The sequence below is a fragment of the Tribolium castaneum genome, chromosome 1, assembly GCF_031307605.1.
Source record: "Tribolium castaneum strain GA2 chromosome 1, icTriCast1.1, whole genome shotgun sequence".
Taxonomy (NCBI): Eukaryota; Metazoa; Arthropoda; class Insecta; order Coleoptera; family Tenebrionidae; genus Tribolium; species Tribolium castaneum.
This window is the reverse complement of record NC_087394.1, coordinates 4,477,245-4,492,896: the sequence shown is the minus strand read 5'-3', so window position 1 is coordinate 4,492,896 and position 15,652 is coordinate 4,477,245. Positions and strand designations below refer to the sequence as shown.

Here is a 15,652-nt window from a genome sequence, read left to right as displayed (position 1 = left end):
AAAAGTCTAAAAATAAAGAGAAGAGAGATGATAAGAATAAAACCGGCAAAATACGAGTAAAAAAATAGTTAGAGGCTAATTAGAGGCGTCTGTACCTATGAGAAATAAATTAGTAACTACAAGTATAATAAAGCAAAGCAAAAAATCAAAAAACTACAAAAAATAATTTCTCGCGACACTTTAAGGCTAAAAAAAGAGAAACCTTGAACTTTCTTCGCTGTAGAACTTTGGATCGTTGTATTTGTTTAATTATTATTCTTCACCTGATTACTTTGTCTCTTAACAGAATCGTTGCTGTTAAATACTAACAAAATAAGAGTAAGTATAGAAAATGAGCAATAATAAAGCGATTAAAAAAACAGAACTAATACAAAAAATGCCAAAAAATTAACGAAGAAGAGCTTGAAATGCTACATTTTATGTTATTTTTACATAAACAATTTAAATGGAGCACAATAATTGGAAAGATGTTTCGGCATTTACGCCATTGTGTTGCTGATTGCGCTTTTGCCGAACCAGTCATTGGCCCCTCCCATCTTTAGTTGTTCTACAACTTTATTGGTAGACCCTTTTTTGTGTGGTTCAGGATTTGCCGGTTTTCAGGTAGTGGCACCATTTTCTTCAAGAAATAAACGAAGAGAGAATTCACCTTCCTTTTTTAGGCGGGACTTTAACTTTGTGAATGATCGCCAGATCGGACTTTTATTTAATAAAGGAGACAATACAGAATTTAATTTAAGTACAGAAAATAATAATGTGTTGTTCATTAACAACTTGGTACTTATTTAAATTATTTTACAGCCGAGAGAAGAAATTAGGAACTGGTAATAAATTTTTCTTTAATAATAAGTAATTTTTAATTTTGACTTTAAGAACCGGTAAAATACGAGTCAAAAATTAGTAATAGGCGTCTGTTTGAGACATAAATTAATAAAAAATTTCTACATAAAGCAAAACTTTGGTCTGGAGAAAAAAATCACGGAATCGGCAGAAAATCAAACTTTTCCGACTCTTCAAAATTAAAACGAGAAAAACCTTACTGTGGAACTTTGGATTTCAAAATAATAAAATTATTATAGGCAGATATGAATCAAAATATGAAAAAATATAATTTTGACTGTTTAGTAGTTACTACCACATATATCGTTTTAATCGTAATTCTTTACATTTATCACAAAAAAATATATCAAATTATAATCAAAATGAAGGGTGTTTTACATAAGCAGTTCCATGACAAACTTTAAAAAAATTGAAAAAAAAAATTTAGTTTGTACCTACACCTCTTTAAAAAAGAAACCCAATTTTGTCAATAGACAATAAACAACTATATGTGTTGGAAAATAGTGACATTTTTAGCTCTACAAACATTCAAACTAAATTAAAATTTTAATATTTTGCGAGATTTCGCTAAGATGAAGTTTGTTTTAAAAACGCAAATATTTCGCAAAGCTTTGTCTAAAACATGTAGCAAGTTCACTAAGTTTCACATTTTCTTATTTTTTCCACTTTTGAGTTACTATAATTTTTTGAATTGAAAACCAATTTTTTTTCTAGTAAAATTTTACTTGATTTCTGAGCAAGACACAATCCAAGAAAACACAAATCTTAGTCAAAATTTGTTTTTTTTGTTATCTTTTTAAACTTTACTAGGTATATTTTTTAACTTTTTAACTTATTTGACGTATTTTGCTAAAACAAATCGATAAGTCATCAAAATAAACGGAAATAGCTTTTCTACTTTGTCCTTTTGAGTATTCTAGCAGATTTGGTCAAAATTTTGTTATTTTTGTCTTTTTCGACTATTTATGCACACTTTAATTTGGATTTTTTTTAAGAAACATTTAGCTTATTTTCGAGTAAACAAACTTGTCGTAGATAAGTTAAAAAAAACAAAATATTTCTGACCTGACTCAGTTAAGTATTTCATTAAATTTTGTTTAAAAAACAAGCCCAAAAACAAATGTTTACCAAATTTGCACAAGAAATAGTATTTTTTGCCTTTTTTGAGTGTTTACAAACATTTTATAACTCAAAACAAAGTTTTTTTTCTACATTTTACAAAAATTCTTTAAACCTTATTAATTTACGTTGAATTTGATATTTCTTCAGCTTCTTTTATTTTACAGGGTTCTGTAAAAAAATATAAAATATCACAAAAAGTAATCAAAGTTAATAATTTAAATCGTTTTTGGGCAAATTCTCGGCAACTAAGCTCGTTTTTGGACTAAGTTGAAAATTTTTGGGCTCAAAATCTTTTTCAAAAAATTTGATAAAACTTGTATTTAGCAAAAATTATAATTATTATTAAAGGGGCCTTCGTCTGCAAAATATAAAAAAGACATTACAATAAACGATCCCTGTGCTGAAAATAAACTTTATGGACGCAAAAATTAAGATTTTTGGCTTTTTTGGCATTTTATAATTCGAAATAATTTAAAATTTTTAAAAATTTTACAAAAATCCTTTAAACTTTATTAATTTACATTGAATTTGATATTTCTTCAGCTTATTTTATTTTACAAGATTTTGTCAAAAAATAAAAAATATTACAAAAAGCGTTCGAAGTTAATGATTGAAATCGTTTTTGGGCAAATTCTCGGCAACTAAGCTCGTTTTTGAACTAATCGAAATTTTTTGAGCTTAAAACCCGTTTTTGAAAATTTTGATAAAACTAACATTTTGCAAAAATTATAATTATTACTTTTATAATTATTATTAATGGGGCCTTCGTCTGCAAAAAAATAAATAATAAACTACAATAAACGATTCCTGTGCTGAACATAAACTTTATGGACGTGAAAACTTTAAACTTTCATCGTAGTTTATTCTTTTATTAAATTTGTTATAAAGTGGTAGGACACCAACAATACGCAGGTGCACTTTTCGTGGACTATTTCAGCCAACTTACGGACGATTTCAGTAATGAAAAAATACAATTTTTAAAACTTTATTTTTTAAAATATGTTTTATAGACATTTTATTTACTGGTTTAGCGATTCGACAAACTTATTGATCATAAAGAGATCACCCTGTACATGTCGCAAATCGTTGGCCCCATATTTGTCAAATCGGACAAAAGCCCCAAAATCCCCGGATCAATACATTGGGGTGTCTCAGCTGAGACACAATGCCACCCCTCAGACGTGATCGATAAACCCCGAATGGCTGTTGTCTTGAGAGGGGTCGTGGAGATTATGAGGAATTAGGTCGCTTTGGTCGAACGATCTCAATCCGGCTTTGATTGGATTCATGTTTGATTATTGGATTAGATCGGCATTGCACGTTTTTGTATTATTGGCACATTGCCAAGAAATTTACAAAACCAAAACACTGTGTCACTTCTAAATATATTTCACAGTGTGTGTGTGTGTGTGCACCGAGTTCATGATTAAGGAGACGAAGGAATTTCGCTTGATATCGATGCTGATTTATTGCGGTTTCATAACACTTTGACGCGAGCGCTAAAAATTGACTCGCTTCAAATGATAAAGAGTGGATTTATTGAGACGGGTATTGCGTTCGAGGAGATTTAGGATGTTGAGTTTTTGGATCTCTTGGGGATATGTCAAAGGTGTCGAAATAGATGATGATGTATGGTTTCGTGTTTCGAGACGGAAACATTACGAGACAAAATGTACAGTCACGATAAAAAAGAATGACACCCCTAAAACTGCAGCCAACAAATGGTTAATGTGTATGTTTTATTTCATAAACTAGCTCTGTAAACCTACCTGCTTGTTGAAATTTTTGCTATCCTGCCCGGTTGGTAGGGGTGTCATTCTTTTTGATCGTGACTGTACAACAAATCGTAAAATGTGTAATTATTTCTGTTGGAACGAAATGAGAATCTGGCTACGTGTTATAATCACGAGAGCTTTAATCACATTTTTTCGTCAGTGTAGCTGCAAAAATTGTCTAGACGCTTTATTTGATATTCTAATTCTCATTCTAATAAAGTGGCTTAAAATTGTATGCAATTTGTTGAATTATAGGCGTAATTTGAAACAGTTTTTGTGAACTAGAAGAGCATGTAATTGTGTAATGAATATTCACGTTTGCAGACATTTTAATTAAAAGCTGCATTTATTCCATTGTAATTTACTGTCTGATATAAATTACAGACTACAAAAATTAATTAACCCTTGTGTTCATGTTTCATTGAGCAAAGTTAATTATTTTACGCGAAGCAATAAAAACTACTATTAAATTTTGTTTCTTTGCTTATTAACTACCTGTGTTTTAGTAACATATATTTTTATTTTTATACAGAGTGATTGATGCTTTCTGTTTAAAACATCTAAATGAAACTACCAAATTTTTTATTTTTAACGTTTTGAAAAATTTTTACTAGCTCTTGAAAAACACAATGGTAGTTTTGCTTATTTGCAACTAAAATGAAAAATAATGAAAATAAAAAGACGAAAATTGGAAAGAAAAAACAAAAAAACAAATTTCTTCAAATAGATTTTTACGTGACCACTGACGTAAATATTCTAAAAATCTAAGTGTTTATACACTACTAGTAACATACAATAATATTATTTGAAATAAAAACTAACAAAAAAGCGGATGTTTACTTCCCACCACTGTCAAAGTTTTCGATTAAAAAAAATTAGAAGAACTAAGAAAATGAAATTGCAAAATTCTATCGATTTGTAGATACGTTTTAAGTACTTTTCTTATTATTTTCTTATTTTGTTTCCTCATTCTCTTCCTCCACTAAACGTCTCTCTTGGTGAGGAAATAAGAGCTACATTTTATAATGTGGTACATTTATTTCACACATTTTATTATCACCCTCTTTGTTCTTGAACGTTTTGTTCAGATATTTATTTTTTTCTAGAAAATAGGAACATTATTTATTGCTTTATGCTTTCATATTTTCATTATTTATGTAGCGGCACGTTCCCTAGGCTACGTTATCCTACCTTTCCGCTTTCTCTGTTTTAATTTTCAGTTTGAAACGAGTTGAAAGGATAAAAATTTATTCATTGCTATTTCTAGATAAATATAGATAAATATCTTATAGTGTTAATTCTGCATACACTGTAAAACAAAAAGCTTTTCCTACTTTAGATGTTGTCAAAATTTTCTTCAGGTATTCAGGGTATGTCAACCAAAAAACGTTTTCAGTAAGTTTTTCCAGACGTAAAATCATGCGTTGAATAAGAAAGTAGTATTTATTTTACAATAAACGAAAAAAATCGTGGAAAAAGTAGAGCTAAAGAGAATAGCAAAATTAAAAAAAAATCAAACATTATAAAATATAACACTAAAGGAAACCGTAAATCCGCCTGAGAAAGTAGGGTGGGAGTGGTGATATATTTTTATTATTTTATTTTTTTAATTATGACAAAACTTTTCGAAAAAATAGAATTATTTTGTTGTCAGCATATGTAAAATGATCCATAGAGTCAATTGGCATCGAAAAAATGTTTGACATTTTTTTAGTTATGATTTCTTTAATTATTCTTTTTACTTTTATTTTCCTTTTTTTGGAGAGCAATAAACCTATTTAAAAAAGATTGATAATTAAAAGAGCTTTCTAACGATAGTAAACCTAATGGAGTTACCTCTTGTAGTTTCTGACAAATTTTCCAGGTACCGAAAATCGATAAAATTTTCGACAGTTGGAATTGGAACATCAAAAAATCGAATTGACTTTTTTCACTTTTAAGGATTTGACAAAGTTGTGTGAATTCAAAGCTTTTTTTTTGGAGAACTGATTTGCATGATTTGCAGAATTTGCTGGAACAAGCCGTAATGCTACACGACTGTTAGTTTTCGCGTTATGAATGTTAGTATGGAAAAACAATCAAAAGTCTCTGTAACCGGAATCGCCCGGAGTTGCTGCAGGTTTTCACGAGAAAATAGATAATGTTCAAACACATTTTGATGTTTTTTTAATTTTTGCTCTTAGAATCTTAAATTTTTCGAGAAAAACGCCAAAAATAAAGTTAAGACTTTTTTTCACTTTTCTATGGTCGATTACGGCGAAACTAGTGCAGTTAGAAAAATATGATAAGTATCTACTATTAGAAACGGCTTAACAAGATCTACGAACTGGCATCGGTTTTCAGGCGATATCTCGAAAAAAAATTAAGTTTCAATCGCCGATTACGGTGAAACTATTCGTGAAAGAGCGGTTACAAATTTTTGTTTTTTTTATTTTTTTAATTACGACAAAACTATTCGGAAAGTTAGAACTTTTTTGGTGCATACCTATGTAAAATGATCTGGGCAATCGACTGTCGTTGAGAAAATCGCACAATTTACAATGGTTTTTAAGTTATGAATTTTTTCTCTTTTATTTATTTTTCCATTTGTTTGCAATTTTCTCCAAAACTATTAATTAAAAAATAATGGTCTTTTTTGAAGCAGATAGATAATTAAAAGAGATTTCTAACGTTAGTAAACTTGATAGGGTTACCTCTAATAGTTCCGGAGATATTGCTTCATAAATGTTCCGGCTCCCGGAAATCAACCAAAATCGCGAAAAAAATTGGAAAAATTAAACATATAAAATGAAACATATAGACATATTTTTGAACTTTTATTAATTCCAGAAGGATGTAAGGACATATAAATGTCCCGATAACTATGCTATCACCAAAGAACTTAAGAGTGTTCTAAAGACATAGGAAAGTCTATCAAACTTTGCTAGAGCGGTGCATTACAATTTTTTTGATTTTTTAAAAGTAATCTTTTGAATTACCCTTTTTTCAATTTTATTCTAAAAATTTATGTTTTTTGAATCCTTTGAACCGTAGAATTCGCTGGGGTAAATCATTTTGCTCTACGACTATTAGTTTTCGAGTTATGAATTTTTTAATAATAATATAAAACACCTCTGTAATCGGCACGTCTGCACATTTTGGCCATTCAATGGACAATTTCCGGCGCAGTTTTGTTTTTTTTTAATTTTTTTTCTACATTTTAGGAAAATAATCAAGAATATGTTGTAGTTTTCATATTTCAAATGCCGATTACGGGGAAATTATTCAAGCCCATTTCTCTGGAACTATTTTGTTGTCAGCATATGTAAAATGATCCGGATAATCGATTGGCATCGAGAAAATCAATAAGTGTTTAACATTTTTTTAGTTATGATTTTTTTATTTTTTCTATTATTTTTACTTTTGTTTGCAATTTTCAACAATATGTTATAGTTTTCATATTTCAAATGCCGATTACGGCGAAACTATTCAAGCCCATTTCTCTGATATTGCGAATTCCTTCCGCAAAATCGCTTTTCTAGAACAGGTGTCACTCTTTACGCACCCCAACCACCCCAGTGTCTGGTGGTGCGCCACTCTGCCCCTGAGACACACTATCAAAACTTCTTTCCGGTCGATAACGGGGTTGCTCCGTGCCATTGGTTCAGTACCCGGAGTCGGCAGTGGCGAAGAACTGGTCAAACCATGGAGTCACTGACTTAGTTTTAAAAAAGTTGATAGTTCGGACAGTTTCTGATTTTTGCTCAATCAACCCTTAAATCCAGTGTTCTCCAAAACTCTGTGGTGTAGCAGCAGTTAGGCGCAACCCTCACCGTCAGAAATGGTCACCGAAAATGGCCAGGTAGGAGCTAGATTTTGCCCAAATGTTTGATACAAATACCGAGTTAATATAAAATTTTACGGAGCTTTTGATGAGGTCGTAATTAGTTGGAGACGTCGGCACGCGACGCTGACGTCACCAAGGGCCACTCTGTCTTCCGGACGCCACTGGATGCGCCGTCGCGACGCCGGTATTGACTGCTGACGTCACAAGGCGTCGCCAAAATGCCCTTCGTTTCTTTTTCGCTCCACCTCATTCCGTTTGTGCCGGGTCCATAGTGACACATTTCTAGTGTAATTTTTGTGTTCATTAAAAATTCCTCGGACGAATTTTCTATTTTTGAGGCAGAGCTTTTGCGAATTCGACTGTGATCTGGTTTTAGACGCGACTTTTTCAAGTAGATTTATTAGGACGTGTGTCACCTGTTGAATTGTAAATGAAAGTGGTTCTGATGGGGAATATGCCCGTCAAAGGGCACCTGTTCGGCCTCTGAATATGGCTTCGTGTTTGAAGTTTTTACGGATGGTGAGTCGATCAATTAGGGGTGCTCTACGGGGGTTGTCGAGAAATGTGACGGATGTGATGGCTGTGGGACTATCGATTGCAGAGGGTTGTGAATGTTTGGCTTGATTACTTGCTTCTGTCTGTGTTGCGTCTCTTGGTCGATGTTTACACAGTGAATATTTCATGATACTCTTTACTTACCGGCTTTTAGAATTTTTGATGCCAGATCCACCATTTGTCTCTTTATAGCCTGCAAAAGAAATTAATCATTTATTACTATTGCTGGCTAATTTTGTGGAAATATTCTAAATTTATTTCATTAATATTTATGAGAAAACGTCCGTAAAACACAACTAAGTTTTGAGTTATAATAAATTGAAGTAGCCTAAGGTAGGGAGCAACTAGTAGATTAAGTAGAAATAAAAATTAAATTAGATACATGAAAAAGGAAGAACAACATGAAGAAACAAAACTAAAAATAATACAAAATTTCAAAAAATATTATAATGTGCCGTGATGAACACTTTTGCCTTCTAAATATTTTAGATAATATTAAATAATATAATTAAAATAGTTATAAAGCTAACTGCCCTTTGGGTAAAAAATAACATGTTTTCTGACAATTTGAAAAAAAATTGAAGCTTCTGTTAATTTCAGTTCCAAAAGATTTCACGAAACACTGACTATTTTTTTTCATATTAATTCCTATAGTTTCAAATAAATTCGATAGTTCTATGTAATTTATAGTTAATTTGAAATAAGTATTCTGTTGAAGTTTAATTATCAATGAAACTATTCAGTAAAATGTGAAAGAAAGATTGCAAAATAAAAAATTTTTAACGGGAAAAATGTGTATCTGTCCAAAAATAAAATAAATAAGTTTGTTAAAAAATTAAAAAATAAACATCATTTCTGGATTATATTACTATAGAATTTATAATAAAAATGTGAAACTAATAAAAACTAGTTTTTTGATTGGTTTTGAACTTATTGAATCTGATAAAGCTACCTATTTTAAGAAACCTTTTTTATTCTTTATTAACAGCAGACTTTTCTCTATGTGGTTTAGTTTCCAGATATTATCTCATGTTCTACTGAATAAAATAAAGACCTATTTAATTAGAAAAACTTTTTATTGTATTGAGGAATATCGGAAATTTAATTAATTAGTTTATCTGTTTAACTTATATTTATATTATTTACTATGGTTATTATTAATTATTATTGTTATTATTATTATTATTATTATTATTATTATTATTATTATTATTAGTAGTAGTAGTAGTAGTAGTAGTATTTTTGTTATTATTAACTATTAAGAGTATTATTAGATATACTCAGATTTGGTATAAAATCGTCCTCAATTATTTTTGCAAACGGTTTTTTCAGGAAATCTTCTCTTCTCAGCATTTGAACGAAACAATAAATTAATTCTGATACCAATTTTTCGGTTATTACCTTCTTTTAAATAACATCTGTTGCATTATTTGTAAAAAATGTGGTAGTTCCATTTATTCTCTTTACAGCAAGCAAACGAAATGAATGAAATCTTTGCATTCGACTAAACCTGAGCTTAAATTTTTAAACATTTTTTGTTGTTTTTAAGCGAGAAATTGTTAAAAGGTAAATTTTAAACTGTTGAAAATGTATTTATTTTAGCAAAGCTGTGTTATCTAAAAAATGCACAATGCACATTTAAACTCAATTAAAACACAAAAACATATACGATAAATTGAACCGAAGGGTGGGATAATGTATAATTAATTGAGTTTTGGTATAAAATATCGTTCATGGCGGCTTACCCTGAAATCGTGAAATATTGATTTTCAGCAAAATTATACTAAATTATATTTCCTTAAAATAAACTTCATTTTGTTTAATTTTCGGAAATTTTTACTTGGGGCCCAACTATTTATTAGATTTCCAAAATGTTTTATATTAAATGGATCATGAACTTTGTATTTCCACCGCGAATAATAAACCAGACTCTAACTTTGTACACAAGTTTTTCTTAGAATTTTTTCTTATATTCTCTGGTCTTCTTTTTTTGATTTTTCAAAATTTTTCATTTTTTATAATGATTTCCACAATGTTATACACTGTAATTTTTTTAAGGCTTACTATTTATTTTTTTTTAGTCTTTCCTATCTTTAGAATTTTGCAAATAATATTTTTTTCTGCTTTTGGTCTTTGCAGCAGACAAATGTGAGAATAATCCTTGTTTTCAACCACACTTGAGCTATTCTTAAGCAATTTTGGTTGTTTTTAAGCGAGAATTCGTTTCCAAGTGATTTGAGCCATTTTTGTTAATTTTAAACCGTTAAAAATTAATTTATTTTAGCAAATCTGGTACAAAATTCGTCGTTTCTATCTAGCTATTTTTAAACGATTTTGTTCGCAAAAAGCTCCCATCAATATGACAGTCACTTCAAAAAAATATTTTATAATTCTAAAGTAATTCCTACAGTACTTTAATAAATTATTAAAAAATGCACATTTAAACACAATTCAAGTGCAAAAAAATGCACGATAAATTGAACAGAAGAGTAGGAAAATGAATAAATGATTTGTTTTTGGTATAAAATAACGTTCATGGCAGCTTAACCAGAAATTGTGGAATATCGATTTACAGCAAAATTATACCAAATTATATTTTCTCCAGACATAAACACAAATACTTTCACCACTGCATTGTTTAAATCTTTATTAAGTTGTTTAATAAAATATTTTTACGTGGTTTCAACGTATCTGAAAAAGCTGAAAAAAATCTATTTCTGTTTAAAGCTGCAGAAAAATGGCTTTACTTTTTTAAGTGTATGGTGTAAATTGTCAAAACGATCTTAAAACAGAAAATATTCTTAGCTTTTTGTTTTGGCAAAACAACACTTAACGATGCATAGGCAGTGAAATTTAAGTATAACTGCTCTACTGCACGTGACTGAATCAAACGCACGACATAATAAATTCACTCAGTCTTTTTATCTGTTTGTTTGCTAGCTTTCAGAAGAGGCTTGTCTGCTTCCTTATTTGTGCCATTCTGTTCCTTTTCCGTTGACTTCCTTAACATTTTTTCATTCACTCCAGGTAATGCCATTTACATTTTCGATTTTTTTATTGTTCTGATTTAATCTGCATTCGTGTCAGATTTCCTGCGATTTGGTTCATTCCATTTCCGGAATTTTGCATGTTTGACCTTGTCGACATAATTTGCCATTTTGTAGCTTCTAAATCAACTTTTTTATGTTTTTCAAAAATTTTGATTACAATTTTAAAGCCAACAAAATTAGTTAAGCGTATATCGCATGTATTTTCGCTTGCCATAAAACGCTCATTAGACTGGAAATATACAAGAGAACGAAAACACTTTAAAGAAAATCATTTGTCGTAAAATAAATGGCTTCTAATTCTGGTCGGTCCGCACTAAACGTATAATATCCTAAATTTTGGCATCTGCTGGAGGAAATAATTAGAAGCTGTATTTTCAAGCATTTTGCTATTTTTTTGGAAAAAAATCAATACCGCCGAAAGCTTTATTTTGTTTCCACCCTATATCTCAATTACATGTGCCTTCCGTCTGGCACGTGCATTTTTCAGCTGACTGCACTTCCATGTGCACGCACAACCTTTGCATTATTCAATCACCAGGAGGGTGCATAAAATATCACGTGGGGTGCAAAATGGTCGAATTTCGTGTCGATTCTGCGATAATATAGAGCCACTGTCGTCATCGCAGTAATAATTATTACCAAAAGTGTGCGGTCGATAATTACATTCAAATATTTATCCAACGTTCTAATGTTGGGTTTAGATTTACGTTTGGTTGTTGGGTGGGGGAAGGCGACCTATTTTTCATTCTAGTTTAACGAGATTTTCATCGGAAAAATGCGCGTCTGACCTAACTATGAATAAATGAAAAGTTTATCGGACGCTAAAAATACCAATGGAACGTAAATAGATGGGAGTGGTGCTTGTGTCTCGAGTGCGTGAATCATTTTTTGGGTTTTGAGGAAGTGGAGGCGGGGGGGAGGCAAGAATGGAAATGTTGATGAGGTCCTAAATATTTTATTTCAATAAATAACTTTTATCACTTAATTGAGTTTCAAGAAAATCTCCAGCAAATACGAAAAATAAAAAAAATATTTCAAATGTTTGCGGTCGTGAAAAACCAGGCATTAAATCTGATATAACAGTTTAAAATACTTTACGATAAGTAATTTTCGAAAAATGAGCGTACAGAATCTCTCGATCAATTTTATTTTAAGCAAAAAATAAAAAAAGACCTATAATTATAACTCAATTAAAATAAACCGCAGAATTTGTCGGAATAAACCGTCTTACTTTAAAAGTTTTAGGTTTCGTGTTATTTTTTTTTTAAAGTTTTAAAGTTAAAGTTAAAGTTAAGTTAAAAATGTCTTTGTAATCGGAACCGTTACCAGGAGCAATTCATGGCTTTAATTATTCGATAGAATAATTTAATGTTTATTTGAATTTTTTTTGGTTTTTGCTTTATTTTATTTTAAGATTAAAAAAAATTCGAAAAATGAATTAAATTTTTTCTTTTATTTTTTCATTTTGCAAATCCCGAGTGTAAAAAAAGTAGTATCTGGTTCAAGACGATGTCTTGTAGAATAAATATCAATTTTCAAAGGCCGATTACGGCGAAGCTAAAAGAGCTACGCTATAATGCCTTAAATTCTACTTGGAAAATTAAAAAATAAGGTATTACAAAAATTGGTCTCATACGTAAAATAAACTTTTAGGAATAATATGAATACATACACCCTTTAACGATGGGACTTTTTTTGGGAAAAATTAGAAATGCCTTTGTAATCGGAACACTTGCTAGGAACAATTCCGGGTTTTAATTAATTCTAAGCGCATTTGGTGTTTTTTTTTTGTTTATGCTTTAAAGTTTTAAAATGAAAAATGAAAAAAAACGAATGAAAATGTTTTTTTTTACCTTGCAAACCCCGATTACGGAGAAACTATCGGAGCTAGCGAAAAAGTCTTATGCCATTGAAATAAATGTAAAAAGAACAATAAAATGGTATTGGTTTCGAGACGATTTTTTGCAAAATAAAAATTTATTTTCAAAGGCCGATTACGGCGAAGCTAAAAGAGCTACGCTATAATGTCTTAAATTCTACTTAGAAAATTAAAAAATAAAGTATTACAAAAACTGGTCTAATCCGTATAATGAACTCTAGAATTTACCTGAACAATTTTTTTTGCGCTGGGACTTCTTTTTGGGAAAAACTTGAAATACCTTTGTAATCGGAACACTTGCCAGGAAGAATTCCGGGTTTTAATTTTTTAAATAACTCTAAGCGCATGCAAAAAATGCAACAACTGCAAAAAATGTAAAATATGCAAAATATGCAAAAAATGCAAAAAATGCAAAAAATGCAAAAAATGCAAAAAATGCAATAAATGCAATAAATGCAAAAAAATGCAAAAAAGACGACGTCTTATAAAATAAAATTCAATTTTCAAACGCCGATTACGGCGAAGCTAAAAGAGCTACCATATAATGCCTTAGATTTTACTCAGAAAATTAAAAAATAAAGTATCACAAAAACTGGTATAATACGTAAAATGAACGTTAGATTTCATCTGAACAAAACTTGTGGCTCTAAGAGTTTCAAGTTTTAAAGTTATATTTTTTTTTATACCAAAAATTCCTCTGTTATTTGGGGCGGTTGCATTTTGTTGTGTTCTTAATTTTTGTTCTAGAACTTATATAGTTTACAAGAAAAAAGCAAAAATATGCTACAATTTTAATGTTTTTTTCCACATTACTAACGCCGATTACGACGATACTATTGAAACCGGAGAAGGTGATTTTCTAAACAAAAACAAAATTTCTAAAATTCTCAAATTACTTGAGATCGCAAAAATTACGCACTAAATACAAGAATATAATAAATTTCTTTTAAGGTAAACTTGTTCAAACTCGCCGAAAAACTTCAAGCAGAGAATCAAAAAAAATACTATAAATTTGCTTAAATAAACCGTTTTGCTGTAGGACATTAAGTAAACCATATTATGTTTTTCCAACAGTTTATAAATTCTGACAAAATTATTTTGATGTAAAAGGCAACAGGTAAATCTTGGCAGTTAAGTGAAACTTTAGGAACAGGGAATAAATCATAGATTTCAACATCTTAGTCTAAGAATCGATAAGAAAAGTGACGGTATTAAGCGTTTCTATCGCAACAAGATTAATTGTTACTAGAAAATAGCATCTGGCTTGCATTTATAAACAAACTGTCGGCGTTCAGCTGCACTCAATGATTCAGAGTTCCCTGGACATAGGAGAAATAATCTCAGTCACGTGTATTTACCAGAAAATAACCGAATAAATTGTTTTGACGGATGTCATGAAAACACAAACATTTAGACCGAGATTCTTTTTATATTTATAATAGAACTACGATAATATTTTGTTTTGAGAATGTTTTATTACTAGAAAATAACTTTGTGTTTTGGTTACAGACTGATGGAAATACGTCTTTTCTACGCGCCGCGCGCAATGGTCAGCTTGAAAAAGTCCTAGAACACTTAGAATCAAATATCGACATCAACACCAGCAACGCTGTAAGTCCTTTTTTCCCTTTTTTGGCAATTTCAATTTAATCTTTTTCCTAGAATGGCCTGAACGCCCTTCATTTAGCCTCGAAAGATGGCCACGTAGAAATAGTCAAAGAGCTTCTAAAAAGGGGCGCCGTCATCGATGCAGCCACTAAAAAAGGCAACACAGCCCTCCACATAGCTTCTCTAGCCGGCCAAGAGGAAGTCGTTAAGCTTCTAGTCAGCCATGGCGCTTCCGTCAACGTACAAAGCCAAAACGGCTTCACACCGCTATACATGGCGGCCCAAGAAAATCACGACAACGTCGTCAAGTACCTGCTGGCCAACGGGGCAAACCAGAGCCTCTCCACAGAGGATGGGTTCACCCCTTTGGCCGTCGCTATGCAGCAAGGGCACGATAAAGTCGTCACGGTGCTGCTGGAAAACGACACCAGAGGCAAAGTAATGCTCTATTACAAAATTTATGCACCAGATTTACTCAATTGTCCCTTTGGTTAGCTCATCTCTGATTTTCCTAGAAGTTACCTAATTTTTAAATGACTTCGTCTGATGCTCTCAAAATTTTTCCTGATTACCTTAATTTTGTACTCCGACTTCCTACTCAATTACTTTCTGTTATAGACTAAATATTACAGTCAGAATTTTAGAATATTTTTAGAATTTTGCAAACGGTTTTTGGAAGAACTCTTCTTTTTCAAAGTAAGGTGATTTTGTTCTTTGCAGCAGACAAATATGAGAGTAATCCTTGTCTCCGATCAAACAAAATCGAGCTGTTCCTAAGTTTGTTGCTTCAAAAGAGATGTCAAAGTAGTTTCCAGACGTTGTTCTCAAGTAGTTTGTGCCATTTTTGTCCACAGACTGTTAAAAATCAATTAATTTTAGCGAAACAAGTACACAGATTATCTTTTCCATCTTAAATATGGCGCTCAGAGATATTTTTGAACAATTTAACAAATTAACTTTTGATTTCCAAAAAAGTCTTATGCTTTTGAACCTGTTG

General features: G+C 30.8%; 1 protein-coding gene across 19 annotated transcripts in view; it reads left to right on the top strand.

Moving 5' to 3' along the window:
• LOC100142605 (ankyrin-3) overlaps positions 1–15,652 on the top strand; it is a 123,975-nt gene that overhangs the window by 25,048 nt on the left and 83,275 nt on the right. For 15 of the 19 annotated variants that reach the window (XM_015978688.2, XM_064357598.1, XM_064357613.1 and 12 more), the window contains 2 exons: positions 14,557–14,658; positions 14,710–15,093. In XM_015978688.2, the coding sequence (XP_015834174.2) occupies positions 14,557–14,658; positions 14,710–15,093 (486 nt within the window). Of the gene's footprint in view, positions 1–7,367; positions 7,579–7,812; positions 8,083–14,556; positions 14,659–14,709; positions 15,094–15,652 lie in introns of those variants that run through there. The other 4 variants (XM_015978693.2, XM_015978692.2, XM_008201838.3 and 1 more) reach the window with 3 other exon arrangements.